The 17,845-nt window shown below is 40.3% G+C and overlaps 2 protein-coding genes across 3 annotated transcripts in view; both read left to right on the top strand.

The window, feature by feature from the left end:
* ZFP91 (ZFP91 zinc finger protein, atypical E3 ubiquitin ligase) overlaps positions 1–5,737 on the top strand; it is a 39,091-nt gene extending 33,354 nt beyond the window's left edge. For both annotated transcript variants that reach the window (XM_079102297.1, XM_079102296.1), the window contains exons 10-11: positions 1,621–1,720; positions 2,048–5,737. In XM_079102297.1, coding sequence (XP_078958423.1) covers positions 1,621–1,720; positions 2,048–2,558 — 611 coding nt within the window. In that variant the 3' untranslated portion in view covers positions 2,559–5,737. The remainder of the gene's footprint in view (positions 1–1,620; positions 1,721–2,047) is intronic.
* A 1,690-nt stretch (positions 5,738–7,427) lies between these two features.
* On the top strand, positions 7,428–11,244 carry CNTF (ciliary neurotrophic factor). Its single transcript, XM_079102607.1, has 2 exons — positions 7,428–7,651; positions 8,825–11,244. Exons 1-2 carry the CDS (start codon positions 7,538–7,540, stop codon positions 9,308–9,310), a joined length of 600 nt encoding a protein of 199 aa, XP_078958733.1. The 5' UTR covers positions 7,428–7,537; the 3' UTR covers positions 9,311–11,244.
* Positions 11,245–17,845: the final 6,601 nt, after the last annotated feature.

Here is a 17,845-nt window from a genome sequence, read left to right as displayed (position 1 = left end):
AACCCATTTCTGACAGCCAGTTTAGAATATTTTAGCTATCATAAGTGTATTCTGAAAAAAACCTATTAATTCATTCTGTTCCATATGTTTATATTTAAACATTGTTTAATTTTAATGTGTCACTTTTCCCTTTGCAAATTAGTATATATGAACTCCCTTTGTAAATATAAATTAGTAAATGGATGCCCTACCCAGATTTGCCATGCCATTATGGAGCAGGACGATTGGATGAGACCTTACTGAGGCTAAGAGTTGTCACTGTGTTAGGGTTTTGGGTTTTTTTGTTATTTTGGTTTTTGCCTTCAGTGCTGGGTATTGCATAGCCTTGCATTTGCTAGGAAAGCTCTCTGCCACTGTGCTGTACCCCAGCCCTGTACCCCAGCCCTGTCACTGTGTTAGAACTCTGCATTTTTAAACCTTGTGTATAGTGGTGGAACATAAACCAACCAACATTGGCATTACTTGGGTTTTTGTTAGCCACACAGAATCTCAGAACCTGAGATTCAAACTCATTCAAAAGGGATGTCAAAGTCATACTGCAGTGGGACAGAACGGGTGAGCCTGATGGCTGATGGGAAGATCTTTGTGGGAAGTGGCAGCAGTGGGGGCACTGAAGGGCTGGTCATGAACTCGGATATTCCATACATGGGGAATCAGCATGTGCATTTAATAAGATTGCTTGGTGTTCCATATGAATGTTCAAACCTAAGAAAAGAATATGGCTCCTTTCCTATACTTGGTTTTAAAGTTATTTGGGAAGTAGTATTGGATTTAAATGGCTATAATTCACCATTTAACTTACATTCATATTTTTATGGTGACTGAATTCAGTAATTTTAAGTGGAGCAGAAAATGTAGTGAACATTAAGTCAACAAATATATTTTTAGCACCTGTTTGTCCATTGGGTGCCTAATCAAGTAGTAGTGAAATAAGTGCATTGTTCTTTTGCCACATCAATTTCACACCATATTACCAAATTCATCAAAAATGTTGGGGAAGGGGAGTTATGCAGTAACAGAGGTAGTTAAATGGTGCAGAAGATGTAGGAGAATAAGGTCTAGAAATACAAGTACTGTTTACATATGTTTGAGAGAAATTTAAATTGTGGTAACATTTTTTTTAACCTGAAACAGATATAATTATTATTTTAGATATGGATCATTTTTTCTTTTTTTGTGGGGCAGGTGGAGTGGCAAATTCTTTTTTTGCTTCTATTTTTAGTTTTCAAATGACAGAGTCTTAGATACATGGAGTAAAATTTTTTGTCTTTCACAATTTTTTTAAAAAATGTTTTTAAAGAGTTTACATGGAAAATATAGTTGTTTACTTTCTAACCAGTTTAAGATCTGAAGTATTGATAAAGTTGAGATTAGAATTTCAGTTCTCATATTTCTGTGATTTATTTTTGATCCTTAGACCCCTGAATATATGGACTAAAAGATCAAAATAGTATATTTCTTTTTAAATCTTTATTTACTCAAAGTATTATATATTGAAAATAGCATTGAATTCACTCTAAATTGACCTACTTAATCACCTGTGCATTTGTTGTGAACTACAGAAAATACTAATCGCGTGTCTAAAGGAAAGCTAACCACATTTTATTTTTTTCTTCTTAGATCAAAGGGATTATATCTGTGAGTATTGTGCTCGAGCCTTCAAGAGTTCCCACAATCTGGCAGTGCACCGGATGATTCACACTGGCGAGAAGCCATTACAGTGAGTATACACTGGTGAACATCTGGATGAGAAGTGTGTGCACCCCACATGAATGTTTACCTCTTACAAACACCTCACCTGCCGCTTTTATTAGTTTTTATCAAACTAAAGAATGGGTATTGATTAGTGCAGCTACTTAATGACCTTTTTCTTTATTTCTCAAGTAAGCAGAAGAAAAAAATCATATTCAATTTTCACCTAGTTTCCAAATCCTTCACTAGCAGTATGTATTACTGATTATCTTATATATGCTCTGAATTCTCACCTGACCCTTGAATAAGAGCTTTGTTTCTGTTTAATCACACATTTCCTGTTCCACTCTCTTAGATGTGAGATCTGTGGATTTACTTGTCGACAAAAGGCATCCCTTAATTGGCACATGAAGAAGCATGATGCAGACTCCTTCTACCAGTTTTCTTGCAATATCTGTGGCAAAAAATTTGAGAAGAAGGACAGCGTAGTGGCACACAAAGCAAAAAGCCACCCTGAGGTGCTGATTGCAGAAGCTCTGGCTGCCAATGCAGGCGCCCTCATCACCAGCACAGATATCTTGGGCACTAACCCAGAGTCCCTGACGCAACCTGCAGATGGTCAGGGTCTTCCTCTTCTTCCTGAGCCCTTGGGAAATTCAACTTCTGGAGAGTGCCTGCTGCTAGAAGCTGAAGGGATGTCAAAGTCATACTGCAGTGGGACAGAACGGGTGAGCCTGATGGCTGATGGGAAGATCTTTGTGGGAAGTGGCAGCAGTGGGGGCACTGAAGGGCTGGTCATGAACTCGGATATACTCGGTGCTACCACAGAGGTTCTGATTGAAGATTCAGACTCTACTGGACCTTAGTGGAAAGGAAGACTTTGGACACTGGGACAGTTCAGACTTTGTATTTAAAAGATAAAAAGAACAAAAAAAAAAAAAAATTTAAAGCATTTAAAATCTAGTAAAATAACTGAAGGGCCTGCTCTTTCCATTGTGGATCACAGCACACACACCCCATCCCCATCCCAGGAACTCCCTCTGATCTCCCTCTTATAAAATTGATGTTGCCTTTAACAGAAAGGTAGACAAAAAAGCAGCAGCAGCGGTTCTTAAAGTGAGGGTTATCCTCATACTCGGTTCCAGCCAGCAGCAGGCTTCTGCTCATTGGCAGATCCCCCTTCCAACCCGTAACTCTGATGTGCTCTGGATCAGCTTTTGACTCAATAGTATACTACTGTCTTTAAATCCTTTCTTCTCCACTGCTGCTCTATGGTTCTGGCTTCTGCCCACTGCAGCACACTTATTCTCAAGTACTATATGATTCTAATCTCTGGAGGCTGGCAGCTTGACTTGGCACTTTAGGGCCCCTTAACAGGCTGTGCTGTTAAAACAGCACGCTTCTCACCCTCTTCCTCCATTCCCCACTGGGTTTTGGAAAGGAAGGATACATGTGGACCACCTCCCTCCTCTTTGATCCCAGCACCTCATTCCTCCTCCCAAACCTTCATATGGCTCTTAATGGTGCTTACTTGCTTGGAAGCAGGCTCCCAAGAGGGAGGGGGCTGCCCTTTACAGTCTTCTTGACTGTAAGACAGGGCTGTGTATTAGTGAGACAGTGAGAAAAGTCCCAGGCTAATGGCAGAAATTTGCACTTTGAACATGTGTGTTTTTGTGTTGTGGAACCTGAGATTCCTTATTTATTAATGGAAAGTCTGATTTTTTTTGTGGGGGGGGAGGGTCTTCGTTGCTATATTTTGTGGGGCTGGGAGAGATTAGATTATTCTGACATGGGATCCTTTCCACAAGAGGTACTTTGAAGGCAAGGCATAGGGTTGAAGAAGCACAGCCAGCCTCTAAAATCATAGCTCTCCAGTGGCCTTTAAAGAAAGCTGGTCCTCAGCACTAACAAAATCACTACAATAGCCTAGTGCTTTTTTTGAAAGCCTTCTTAGGGAAGGATATAGGTTTGTGGTAACCAGTGTGCTCTTTGAGTTTTTAAGAGCATAGAGATTTAGAAATTTTGAGAGGATGAGGAGGGTTCTTCAGGTCTGAATTAGAGATACGAGATTTTTTTTTTTTCTTGTGAATTGCTTTTTGTCCCCATCATTTCCTTACATATATCACCCTTCTTACCTATTGGTTGTTTTGGTTTCTTTTTTGTTTTTTGCTTTTTATTATTGGTTCATGGCAGCTCCCTATTAGCAAAGGACACTGTTAGTGAAAGAACCACGTCTAAGAGTCCTAAGTAAGTCAAAGAAAGCTGCTGATTTGTTTCTCTTTTAGTAACACCTCAGAAAAGACTTCAGTAGACAAAGTTAGGCTATGTAATAATGGCTTTGGCTTTCACCTGAAAGTCTGGGAATCACCTCTTCCCTTTGAGAGTAGATTTTCATGGGGTGTGGATTGCTTGTTACTGAACAGTAACTCTCATAAGACTAAAAACTTATTTTGACTCATTTTTAGACAATTAGAAGGGCAGTTCCTATCCTGCGTACCTCAGAAGCCAGAACTGAAGACTTGACCCTATTTGTTTATTGTCAGAAATGTGTGATGGCTGTTGGAAAGAATGAAGTTTTGCTGAGAACAAAATAAGGAACAGCTTGTTTTTCACAAACACTAAAACTACCAAGTTTTTCGATTTTCTCTTTGATTTGTTTTTTTTCAGAAAGGGGGTAACAATGTCATCTCTGAAAGAGGCTTACTGTACACCCACTAGTGTCAGTGGTTGGGATGCCAGGGAGTAGGGAGTGAGACACCTACAGTAAATAATCTTAAATGCACTATTGTTTCTTTTCAAAGTGTTGCAGATCTGCCATCTCGCCAATGTGAGGATAGAACATGGAATAAGGATATAAGGGATGCAGAATATGCTTCCCTGCCCACAGTGAGGGGTTTGCAGTTTAATTGGTATGTTGAGTAGATTTGAAAATACTGAGATGGATTGAATGGGTCTACAACAAAGTTCTGTCTTGTACTCTTATTAACTAGCATCTGTGCCCTACACTTACCTTTTGTCTTGGTCACACCTAGGCTTTGTCTTCATAAACTTCACTTGCACTGGTTAGTCATCAGATATTTTAGCACCTACACAGAAGCAAACTGCATCAAGGGGGGCAAAGTCCCCTCTCTGGGATGGGGAATACATTCTCCTTTGTATCACACTCCCCTCCCCATAAAAAGTAACTAGTTCGAATTAGAAACTCCTGTCCTTTCCCTTTGTTGGGGGTGGGGGTCCTCTTTCACAGCTACTATTTGCTGACCATAAATTATTGTAGCAGTTTGCAATAAATTTTAAAATATTTTTCATGAAGTTTATATTTTTTCCTTTGGAGAAAGGAATGCTAGCATAGTAGAGAGTCTATATAAGTAAACTATCTAAGCCCCATTTACGTTCTGCTCCCCCTGCCTTTGTTTGTTTCTTTGTCTTTCCAAGGAGCTCTTTTAATCTTGAAAATCTGTACTTCATACTCTTATTAGTCTGATTGTTCCCTCTTTAATAATTTGCCACATCATATTCTCCAGTTTCAACTGGCATTTCTAAATTCTGATAATGAGATGTTACTATTCAGTATTTCTGGAAGATGTACTTCCCCCTTGTTTGTGATTGCCCAGGGTTATTTTGAAAAATTAGACTCTTAGTATGTTTCAGACAGTAGAGCGACACTGGCTGGGAATACTGGGAATAAAGAAAATTGTTTAGTTATAGAAAGCGTCCACATAGAGCACTTGAACCTCCTTTGTACCTGTTTGGAGGGAAAAAAATCGTAAAATATACTACCATCCTAAATAAGGTTATTACAGTCTCATTGTTTGCAGTACCATTTTTTCCTCCTGTCTTTCCCACTTTCCAATGTACTCAAGAAAATTGAAAAATTGTAATGGATCGATTGAAAATATTTTATTTCCTGAAAGCCTTTTTTGCCTATTGTAATGTGCAGGACCCTTCTCCTTTGATGAGAGAGATGGGTAGTTAAGTTACCTGACTCTAGGTTGAAAAGGTTGTGTAAAAAGAAATTATAATAAAAGGGATACTTTGCTTTTCAGATTCTTGTTTTCTCTTCACCTCGGAAAGGCATACCCACAACAAGTATGTAAAGAAGAAAAATAAAAGTCCTCCTCCCGGAAGCAACTTGTCTTCCTTGGTTGTACTGAGTTAACAGTCATCCTATGGGTGAAACAACTGCTGTTAAATGAGAAAACTGGGTGCTCTCGGCACATTTCATATGCAGCGTGCCATTGTTTGCTAGTACCAACTGATTGCTCTTGTTGAGAATCGGGTACTTAATATTTGACTCAGTTTAGCTCTTGATTTTTAATGCTGGAATGCCATGCGATTCTGTGATCAGCAGATTTAGAAACCTCTTTGATATTTGAATAACTATCCACTAGAAAAAGTAGCCCTGTTGATCTAATAGAGGGGACATTAAGGGCGCTGTGAGATGATTTCACTCTGATAATGATAAAACCTTACAGCATTTTGTATCAGTGCTTCTTGACAAAACCAAACATCCATATGGAGCCCTAACTAACCAGACACAAAATTATAATCTCTACCTTCTTAAAAGTGCCTCTAGAACAGCTTGCTTGGCCTCATATTTTTCCCCTTACATCCCTGTTTATTGTTAATCTATGTAAATTTGCTCCTGAAATGGAGTGCATTTTAACTGACTGGCAATGTCTATGGTATGAAATAGTGGAAACTAATCAATCCACTTGGGAATGAAACTTGCAGACTGTCCAGTTGGCGTCATCCCGAGTTTAAATGCAATAGAATGTCCACTCTTGAAGCACCTTTTGAATCTTTTGTCCTCATTTCAAAGCCCAGCACATTCTCTTTTTTTGTTAAGCATGTGGTATGACTGGGACAGGGAAGAAATAGAAAGAGCGTGTTGTCACTTAAGTGAGGCTGCCTAAGAAATGTTACCAAGTTGGGGTTGGGTATTTCCTTTGAGAGAGAACAGGCCTAAACAGTACTTTCTACATCTGTAGCTATCAAGAAGTAACCATGTTTGAGATTAGATAGACTTCCTTGGTTGATTTTTTAATCAAGTATAAATTAAATTAACTTTAAAAAAAATTAACCAAAAAGATCAGAGTGAAAAGATGCTGTATTTTTTAAGTACCTGTTTCACATTACCTTTCCTTGCACAAAATGTGGACTGCCTATATAAGAATTGGAAAGTTGGTGGAACCAAAGACCTCTACATAAATTTCAATCTAGTTTATTGGATTTTGTGCACATTATTTTAAAGCTTAAGTTTCATAGGACAGCTAATATTTACCCTAGAATTATTCTAAGGATCAATGAAGTTGTTAAAGCCTTTAGCAGAGTGTCTAACCCATGGTAGGTTTTTAATAAATGGCATCTACATCAATACTAATATTTTTGACCACTTCTTCAGTCCAAGAAAAGACATGGGGAACATAAGGGAGGAGGATGATATAGTGAACTGATTTTATATGTATAAAACAGATTACATTAGGCAGGGATGTCATGAGAATTAGTGGGATAGTGACCTTGTTGCTAAGTACATAAGCAAAACAATGACATAAAAACAAGTGTGCTAAGTACTGAGTGGAGGAGAGATGGAGGCAGACGCTGCAGGAGGAAAAAAAAAAAAAAAAGCTGATTAAAAGGGCCCTTTGATTCCACAGGCACAAAAATCCACAGCCAGGAATTTGCTGCCACCTCTGAGTCAGGCAGGGGGTGGGGGTGGGGGTGGGGGTGTACAATCCCATTAGAGAATGCCCAGTGGATTTAGTCTGTGAGAGTCACATTTCTTATTTGGACCAGTGTAGACAGAAACAAACCCAGTTCACTTGTTTACTGGGACAGTTAGGGGATGGCTTTCGCAGAGCATTCACCACGGACCCCTCGCCGCCGGGACCTCTGTAGCCGCTCCATCTGGCTAGCAAGGAAGATTCGTTCAGACCTGACTGCTCTCACGGAATCTTATGTAAGTCATCTATTTTCCTGTCATCTCTTCTGACCCGGCTTCTTACCATCACGTTGCAGCCCACAACCAAGTATGAGAGCCCGAGTCACAGCGATACTCGTGTATCGCATGCTTGTCACTTGACATGGCCCTTTCTCTGGAGGAAACTCATGTGAGCTTACTGCCTTCCTCCCATCATGATGCTTAGGAAACATGGTCCTGGGATGAGAAAATACGTAGGTAGGATTGTCTCTCTATCTTGGAAGCTATTTCTGATTTTCCTGTATTCTGAATTCTACCAGAGTAGATTAACCATGGGCCATCTAAGTTTGGGTACTTCACAGGCATTGTTCTAAATTTTTGAGCTGTGTAAGTCAAAGAGGTTCATATGATTTGGTGAAAAAGCATTATGAATATGGGGGAAATTTTTAAATCCAAGCATAATAGCCACCCGCTTTTTAGTATTACACATCCAAAGTGTCTTTGTATCTGAGTAAAATAATAGCCTAAACTATCAAAATAGACCCCTGGAAGACTCTTTGGAGACTTGTGGAATCGTCGGATTCTAAAGGAGCTAACTTCTTCTGGGCTGGTTTTCTGATAGAGGGGATCATTACCAGTCTCCACCTAAGGCATACCATAGAAATACCCCAAACCCTGTGAAAAGTTCTGGATTTTTGTTCTTTGAGAATTGGTATATCTTTGAACAACCTTGTCTGTTAGAAATTATACTCTGATTACCTTTTGTCTTGAAAAATTAATTCCTGTTAGATTTTTTTGAAGAATTGATCTCGCCATTGAGAGTGGACAGGATAAAAAGGTTAGAGAAATTCTACAATAGCTACTTTAGAATTTCTTAGATTTGGCCAGTGTCTTCATGTAAGTTTAGAATAATTAAACTCCACTATGATTAAATATTTCAGTTTCCAGGAAAGAATCTGAAATGGAAAGAAAAAATTTTCTAGCGTATTTCACCCATTAGAACTTAATGAAAACAAAACTTTTCCAGGTTTTCCATATAGAATCTTCTAAAGTCCAGTCATAGATCCCAAGTAGAGTTTCTGTTCTTGACATTATATTTTCTTTACAACCTGGTTCCTTGACCAGTAAGGTGAATGAGATTTTACATGTGATTTAAGTAATGACGTTGAGGTGATCACAGAACAGTGTTATGTTTCCTATGTGCTTGGGCAGGTGAAGCATCAGGGCCTGAGCAAGAATGTCAACCTGGACTCTGTGGATGGTGTGCCAGTGGCAAGCACTGATCAGTGGAGCGAGCTGACGGAGGCAGAGAGACTCCAAGAGAACCTCCAAGCTTACCGTACCTTCCATGTTATGTTGGCCAGGCTTTTAGAAGACCAGCAGGTGCATTTTACCCCAACCCAAGGTGACTTCCATCAAGCCATACACACCATTCTGCTTCAAGTTTCTGCCTTCGCCTACCAGCTGGAGGAGTTGATGGTGCTCCTGGAGCACAAGATCCCCCCAAATGAGTCTGACAGGATGCCTGTCGTTGGAGATGGTGGCCTCTTTGAGAAGAAGCTATGGGGCCTAAAGGTGCTGCAGGAGCTTTCACAATGGACCGTGAGGTCCATCCACGACCTTCGTGTCATTTCTTCTCATCAGATGGGGATCCCAGCACATGAGAGCCAAAATGTTGCTAAGGACAAGAAAATGTAGCAATTAGCTTTCTCTCTCTCTTGCTGTCTGGATGGAATGTACATAGTTTTCTGGGGCCTCGTTTTCCCACCTTAAGTTTTTGAAAACCTTTAAGACCACAAGCATTTCCATGAGGTAGAGTCAGAGACACGGACAGATGGGCATAGAGGTTTATTTAGCTTAGGGTGTGGAGGTGTGCACATGTGTTCTGTGTGGGTGGGGGTGTGAGACAGTGGAAGCAGGGGTAACATCCTTCCACCTTAGCGCTCTAACCGTTCTACCACTAAATAACCTTTGCCATCATTTAACAGCATTACAGACAGAAGAGAGAAGTGTCTTAAGCTCTAGTTATGGATGACTTCTGAGAAGACTGAACCAGTGAATTGAGGATTATGGACTCTATAGTCATTGATACTCTTAGATAATAAAAGTAATAATAGCTGTATTGAGGCAGTGTGCCAGAGGTTTTATCTATGTGATGTATAACCTGTACAGCAACTTGTGAGGAAGATGGTGTTATTCCTCTCTGGCAGATGAGAAAACAAACTCAGAGACAGTTAAGGTCATGCAGTGCCAAGTGACATGCTAAGCTCAAACCCAGATCCTCACTGTAAAGCCCACGTACTCTTCACATTAGAGTCCTGAGTATGAAACTCTTAGCACTGCACCTCAGTCTCAGAGAGTTGGAAGACGTATCATCTATATGGTCTATCCTCTGCACTCAGAAAGCCTTTACACATTATCATAAGTCAGCATCAAAATTTAGTGTTAATGGTAATATTTGTTGCCCATACTTGGCAAAGAAGGGAACAGCTAAAGATCTTAGGATTCCATTTGAGAGAAGATGAGGCCCACAAAACTTCTGAACCTTGAAAGTTGGATATGTGCAGAATACAGCATGGTTGAAAGTGTTTACTAATATTCTTGGGTATTGGGTCGGGCACAGCTTACACCAGGTCGCCTTACATTTACTGTAATCAACAATCCAGTGACAGAGACCCAAGCATTTGTAGGTGATGGGTGGAATTCTACCCAAGTTAAAAAGTCACAGGACCATCACTTCACATTCTCTGGACTTAGTCATGAGGAGAGGGTGAGGCCCACTTTCCCCCCAGTAATGCCAGTCTACAACAATATACAACAAAGCCTCCAGGGTATGAAGAGCCAGGACGTATGGACACCGACGGAAAAGGGCCACATTCTGTGGTGCACATGTGTTACCTTATACTTACCCTGTCATTAAAATCCGAGATCTTAGATTGGGGACCTCAATTTAATTAAGGTGTCTTTACTCTCAAGTGAACCATGAGTTCAAGGGTCCAACTCCCATAGGTCGCTTGAGATGAGGATGGGTGACTTAACTTGTATCCTTCCCCACATGGGTTCATGTCCAAATTCCACGAAGTAAATGTCGCGAAGGTTCAAGGGAAGTAAGGCTCTGCCTTCTTGAATGCACTTAGGGAAATATGGTGTGTGTATATATGTAAGAGATCAGTGGTAGGTTGGAATTATAAGGCCTGGGTTTAAATATTGGGGAAATCAGTGAAGGAGGCCAGAAATTGTTCCCAGGAGGAAACAGGAGTTGTGTCACAGAGGTTGGCAGAGTACAAAATAGGGGGATCACGAAGAAGGAAACAGAAGAGTTGGCTGCTAGAAGAAAAGGCTGGGCAACGGTCTACATCTGGGCCGGGCGGCCAGCGCAGGCGTGTTCGGTTTTATTTAATTTGTGATTTAGGTACAGACACAGTGTTTCCCAATCACTACTCATTTCATTCAAGCTTTTCCTTATTTAAATGGCATTTTCAACTAGCAATATATCTGCTTACTAATGTACAGCTCTTAGATTTATTTGGATGATCCATTTGTTTAATAAAGGTGCGGACAAATTTTCTTTATGGGGGAATAACTGATTGTGAACTTTCTGGATATAAAATGAGTGACCCTTCTCCAAGTGTTTTTATATTCAGCAGATGTGGAACATCTGCAGAAGTGTCAGAAATCAACAGAGTTAGCGTAAGCTCTGCCCAGTGGCCTGTGGAGGAATATTTATGTATAAGAGGCAGATTTGAAATGGCCGAGGGTCCAGGGAAGATACGAACTAACTATCTGAGAACACAGTGGGCTGCCTATACTTCAGCTCGCAGGAGCAGCAAATCTTTACCAAGTGCATTCCCAGCACTGTGCTTAAGAGTTGGGTGTTAGTTTCTCCTTCAAGAAACGTCTATATGCCTGAAGAGAAGCATCAGAATAGAGAAAACATGTATCCCATATGTTTACAATAAAAAAAAATGTCAGCAACAAAAAAAAAAAAAAAAGAAAAGAAAAAGAAAACCCCTTAGAAAAAGACAAAGGAAAAATGAGTACTTAGCCATGTAACAAAAACAAACATGTATGAGATCTGAACGTGTAAGCATTGCATCATGTTTACCTGAAATGGATAAGTCAAATTGAATTAAGGCACTGGCAATGGGCCATTGGTGGTGGTTCTCAGCATGTGTTTCATGATGCTGGTAAGAGATCTTGACCACACTGCAGAAATACATGGGTTTAAGGATCCATAACCCAAAAGAGATTTTTGTTCTTTAGATATTATATGTGGATAAAATATCTGGGAAAATCATATAACTGTATAGAGTTACAGTTCTGAGATACATTAAATTTAGCTCCAAGCCCCTAATCCCACAACTTCCAGAAAAGTCATCTCTGTAGGGAGAGATGATACTTTTGAGTCCATTGAGGAATTGCATGGATCAGAGTTGATAAATTTTTCTTACTTTCAAAGGGTCATTTGAGACAGGCTTGCAAAATGAGCACAAACTTGAAGGCCAAGCATTGAATAACATTAGTTTTAAGATAATAAGTTTCAAGGGAAGTGAGAGTTTTAATGAAAGTGGAAAACCACAGCCCTGGTGTTGCTGTTATTTTGGGCTTCTATGGATGAAAGCCCAATGGATGACTCATTGTGGCCACTGGTCATCTAGGGAGGGAGCACGTATTTCAGGGAGGCATATCTGAAAAGTGACTTAGACTGACTGACTTCTGTTTGTGAATCCCCAGCTCTTCGTTGGGTACCTAAGTATTGTCTGTCTCTATAAAGGGATAACACAAAGATGTAGGAAGGGATTGGTGAAGAGGAAGGGGCAGGAATAGAATTTGGACTTGACTTCAGTTGGTTTATTGTGTTTGTATGATACCACTGTGGTGGTTAGTCCAGGGCATTTTTTTAAAGGAACAATTTGGCCTCCTGCCTCATCCTACCCTCCACCTCAAGCCTCAGACCCCAAAATGAACCCCTGAATGTTGGAGCCTTAAAAAAGTGAAAAGTGGTAAAAATTGCTCTCAGCACAAAAACTTCAACAGAACTGTGAGGACTACAGATAAAAACAGAGCAAAAAGATAATTTGACCTTTTGATGAAATGTGTGTGAAGTGTGAGATAAAGCCTGCGGGCTTGTAATTCTTAGCATAAAATATATATCTTGAGTCAATCTATTTTTGGCACATGGGAAACAAAAGATACAAGAACGGCTAACAATAAAGTTCTCTTCTCAGCAAGACCGTGAGTAGCTTCTTTTATTTCTGTGTCTTTGGATGAACAAGGGGAATTTCAAGTGATTTCAACATTGGATGAAATGTAATCCTCCCAGGCAGGGCCAGGCTCAGTGAAGCGTGCTGGGTAAATCTCCACGATGCCAGGCCACTGGGCAAAACTCCCAGGCCCAGTCAACCTAGAAAAGGTTGTTGCCCCTATGCCACCAGGCCAATGCTGCTTTTCCTTCTGGGTATGTAGCCCTATCAGCTAGCCTGCAAATGAGGATGATTTCCTTGTACATAGTTTAATTTCAAGTATTTTACCCCTAGTCAAACTTTGACTGAAAAAGGAGGCCCCTGCATAGCCCATGTCTTCTTAATTCAGAAATAGAAAGTAAGTTGTGGAAAACCACATAGAGGAAAATTTGGAAAATTGCTGAGAGATTCTGCATTTATTTACCATATCAGGTGGTACATATGCCATTTAATCATTTGAGATACTACCTCCCCCAGATGAGGGAAATGACTGAGCATCCATTTGCCCAAATGCTTTCCTCCAGCATTTGACAGAGTGAAGTTCTAATACTGGCTTCAAAGTTCACCCCATGCCTTGGGACACCTAGTAAACAAGATCATCTTATTCTAAAATCCATTCTCCATCTCAGTAATTCACTGTTCCTTGGATAAAGACAGTACAGACTTGCGTTAAACCTCGCTCGGTAAGAAAGCCTATGTAGGTTTCCAAAGTGGGACAGGTCACTCTTTCTGAGCTTCCTCCTTCATGAAATAGAAATAATGACAACTAGCTTCTCAAGTTGTTAAATAGTTCAAATTGAGTATCTGAAACCACTTGTAAATGACATACAAACATCAAGTATATTTTATGCCTCAAGTAACTTGGATTCACGTTAGACTGGATTGAGGAGTGAGCTCTGTAAATTTCTCAGAGAATGCCATTTGCTTCCCGGGATGGATCTGGCTATAGCCTAGACTTGGCCTTTTGGCCTTCGGCCATGGAAGGCTGACACACTCTCACAGTGTCCAGGAATATCTCCCTCCTTGGAAAGTTGAAACCCAGGCTGTTCACTGCACCCAGAAGATGGCTTTCACAGGAGGTGGGGTCAGACAAGTCCTGGGGAAGCCTGGCAGGATCTAGAGGGGACCAAGGAAACAAGCAAACCAAGGTGCCACTCAGACAAAGTATATGTTTAGACCTAGAATTATCCCGCCATGTACTCACACCCTCCACTTAATACAGGAAGGAACACAAACTTCATTTAGTTCAATTTCTTCATAAATAACTCATGAGGAATCCAAAGAGGCTGGAAATCTGCCCAGGTATTCCAGCTAGAAAGTGGAAGAATGAAAAATTGTGACTTAAGTCTGTGGTCCCCCCATCGCATGTCCCTGTTCTTTAAACGGCCTGCACCAGGAATCATCTTGTATCTCTGTTTGTGTCCTTGTTGTCTGGTGTCCAATGCCTGTGTGTGTGTGTTGGGATCAACCCTCTTTCTAGAAAAGATAAAAAACATTAAGAAGATGCTGTGTAATGCTATGGTTTAGTTTTTTGTAGAAATGTTGAAGGCACCAGGATTCAGAAGATGGACATAACATGGTCCTTGGCCTTTTGAAATTTGCATCCAGGTGGAGAAAGACAAGCCACACACAATCGTGTCATTTGGAAAGTGAAAAGAATGATATAGAAAGTCAAGAGTGTGATGGAGAATGACTGGGAGTAGTGGCCAGGAAGGCAGAGTGGGAAGCCCAGAGGGACAGCCTTCTGGGACCTGGTCTCTCCACACAGCAGTCACAAACCGCTCAGGAACTTTCCAGCAATATCCTGGTCAATGAAGATCCAGAGGAAAGGGAAATCCAACTTCGGAGCTCTCATTTCCCATAGTGTTCTGGTTGATGGAGCCTCAGAGCAGCCAGTGGAGACTGGACACAACTAGGCCCTGATTCATGGCCATGTTCATGGGTCTACTTACGGCTGACTCAGCATCGTGCACTCATTACTCCTCCCCGATTCCAAGAATACTTCACCTTTACCTTCTCTAACCACTGTAGGACCCCCCAAAAGGAAGACCCTTACTCGAGTCTCAGGATGGCGCGCTCCAGGAAGCACGAGAGACCGGCTTGATGCAAAAGCACGAGGCACTTTAATAACGGAGCTCCGGGCCAACACGTATCTCACGCAGGAGATAGAGGAGTTGACCACGAGGCTCAGAAATCAGGGGTTTATATAGGAAAATTTAGGGAGTTTAGCATGGGTACACATAATTGGCTGATTCAAACATAAGCGGGCACATGACTACATTGATTACATCAGCAAGTAGTACATTGAAATTGACATTCCAGCAATGTGGTAGGGCAGTTTATTTTGGTTAGCAGGCGGTCAAGTTAACCTTAAAGAAAAGGGAAGAAGGGGGAAAGTGGGTGACACCAGATGGTCCACGGCCTTGTGGAGATTGTTTATCCTCCATGGCCAGTTAGATTTTGATGTTTTGGCAGTCTTATTTTAGGCTTGTTAAGGTATGTTCAGGCCTCAAGCCTGTCCCTCTTTGTTTCTTTTCCTAAGTTCATTTGCTAGACTACAGATTCTGTGCTTTAATTATGGGCACTTAAATTTTAACTCCTTCATTCCCCTCTTCTTCTTTTAACTAATTCTAATCTTAGAATTTTATAAATCAGTATCTTATGGAACTTCTGTTTCTATAAACTCTTCTCCCAAGTTATTTTCTTGGCGGAGGGACTGATATTGTTGCCTGAGCATTAATACCTGTACAGCACTTACTCTTTCCCTGATGAAGGTAACTAGGCGATTTCATGGCCTTCATTTCCTCGATTTGACCCGATCCCCTATTTCTACACTAACTACCTGTTCTTAATTCTGGCTTTATTCCCCCCTCTAATCTTAGGAACTCCATGCTGCTGGGGAAGAAGGTCGATGACCGCTCTGACTTCTTCAAGCTGGAAGTGGGTGGCGTGGGGCAAGCAGCTTGGAGTTCCTTTTTAAAAATCGGGTCAATTGAGGGGTCCAAGGTAGAAGTCTGGTTGGGGAAGAGCATGTTGTAAAGTCATCTGGGGGTGGGTGCTTCTATGAGAGAAGAACAAAAAGACATGAGTACTGAAAGGAGATTAGTACAAAGTAAATGTTGCAGCATCTGAAACATGCCACTGAGTATCATGAAAATGACAGAAGTCAATCTTTCACCAGGAGGTGGAAGAACTGAGAAATTGTTCCCATAACTAGGCCTAACAAAGGCTGGAGAGGACAAGGCCTTCATTTGGGGACTTTAACATTGTCCAGGTTACCAGGAATCTAAACACAACATTTAACTCTTAATGTCATAGATGTTCCCAGAAAATATAGTTAAGCTACTTAATGTCATCTGATTTTTGTAAAATATCCCTTTATTGATATAACCTGTGTTTAGTAGAGATCTCTATACTTCTGTTACTTAGGGCTAGGTAATCATACTAGCAAACATAGATTAAGTCTACCTGTGTAGCTTAAGAAGGTCTTAAACTGACTAGAAACTTCTGACTCTGGCAGTTTCTCTTAATAGTTGTCAGGCACACTTGCTGAAGAATCTCTTTTTCATTTGTAGCTTCCAGTCTTTATTCTAGTGGGCTAATACAAGTGTACATCTTAAGTTACATTTAACTATTATTTCTTTTAAATGCCCAAGAATGGCTGTTTTTGGTTTTAACTGTTTTGCTGGGTGTCTAAGATCAAGCTGGTCAAATTGACCTGGTTCCTGTCTTGTTAAAGAGTCAGCTGAGTTCCCACAGGGGTTACTCATAGAGAACTTAAGAGCGGCTCCTTAGCTCCACCAGTGACTTTGATTAGGCAGGGTCTCCTGATGACATGGCTTTCCTTGAAAGCGTCAGGGATGTCTCCCTTTTTCCATGACTTTCCTCTGCAGCAGATGCACTGAGTGATTTTTCATCCTCTAGTCTCAACAATCTCCTTGATCAGGAGGTTGTGTGACCCAGAGTTGCAACGCTCCTTAGAGAAGTCCTCTTATTCCCTGGGTTCAGGCTGACGTTGAGGGCAAGACCCAAATATGGAATTTTCTTGACCTCTGTATTTAATTCCAATTTCTAAGTTTGATCTTAATCATCCAGCAAGCCAGTCTCACCAGTCATAAAGTAACAGTACTGGGCTTTAACTTTAATATCCATAACTTTACAGTTATTTACCCTTTTATCTAACTGGAGTCTGTATTAGTACTGGAAGTTACCACTATCTGTTCTATAGGTGATGGCTTATTATCACAAGTTACCTAGGTTGTATGTTCTGGAAGCAGTTACTTCTGCAAAACAGTAACAAGCAACAGTTTTACAAAATGAAATTAGCAAGAGTAAAAATATATTCAGCTTGTATAATAGCTATCTTGAATTTTGACTGAGAACCACATCATATCCCCTATTTGAGATCACAGTACTTTTACAACAAAAACCAATCTTTTGACTATAACTTTAAATAAGCTGAAGTCTGGCTTATTTTGGAGTCACTCTAACATGCAGTGAGATGGGAGGCAGAGCCTTATCTCAGGTAAGGCAGGGCTCTTTACAGATCTTAAGTGTTCTAATTCTGATGTTGATCTTTGCTTCTTTTCCTTAAATACCATTAAGTAGTTTACATATACTGTTTCCTGAGTTTATATAAACTTTATAATTAACACAATTTAACATAGTATCTAAAACATGAATCAAAGAAAGGCTGAGAGAGCTTTTAACTTTCCTTTTGTGTGATTAAGTGGCAAAATGTTTTCATGTTTCTTTCATATTTCACAATATTAACCTTTAAACAAATCAGACTCTAATGTTTAGAAATACATTTACACTTGAAATTCTTTATCTCAGTGTAAAAAGTAACAAATTTTACACATACCCTATTGATAGCAGGTCCTATAATAGAACATTAAATGATAGAAATAAATCCCCAATAAAATTTACTCTTTATAAGTTTAAGATTACCATTACAGACAAGTTTAATCTGGAGGATAGCAGAGCTTAA

This window comes from Sciurus vulgaris (assembly GCF_902686455.1).
Source record: "Sciurus vulgaris genome assembly, chromosome: 11".
NCBI lineage: Eukaryota > Metazoa > Chordata > Mammalia > Rodentia > Sciuridae > Sciurus > Sciurus vulgaris.
This window is presented reverse-complemented; position numbering and strand designations above follow the sequence as displayed.

Bases quoted from the DNA above. Each gene is read 5' to 3' on its own strand.
- CNTF (XM_079102607.1), top strand. From the start codon at position 7,538: ATGGCTTTCGCAGAGCATTCACCACGGACCCCTCGCCGCCGGGACCTC. The intron at 7,652-8,824 runs GTAAGTCATCTA...GTGCTTGGGCAG, and splicing joins CTGCTCTCACGGAATCTTAT to GTGAAGCATCAGGGCCTGAG.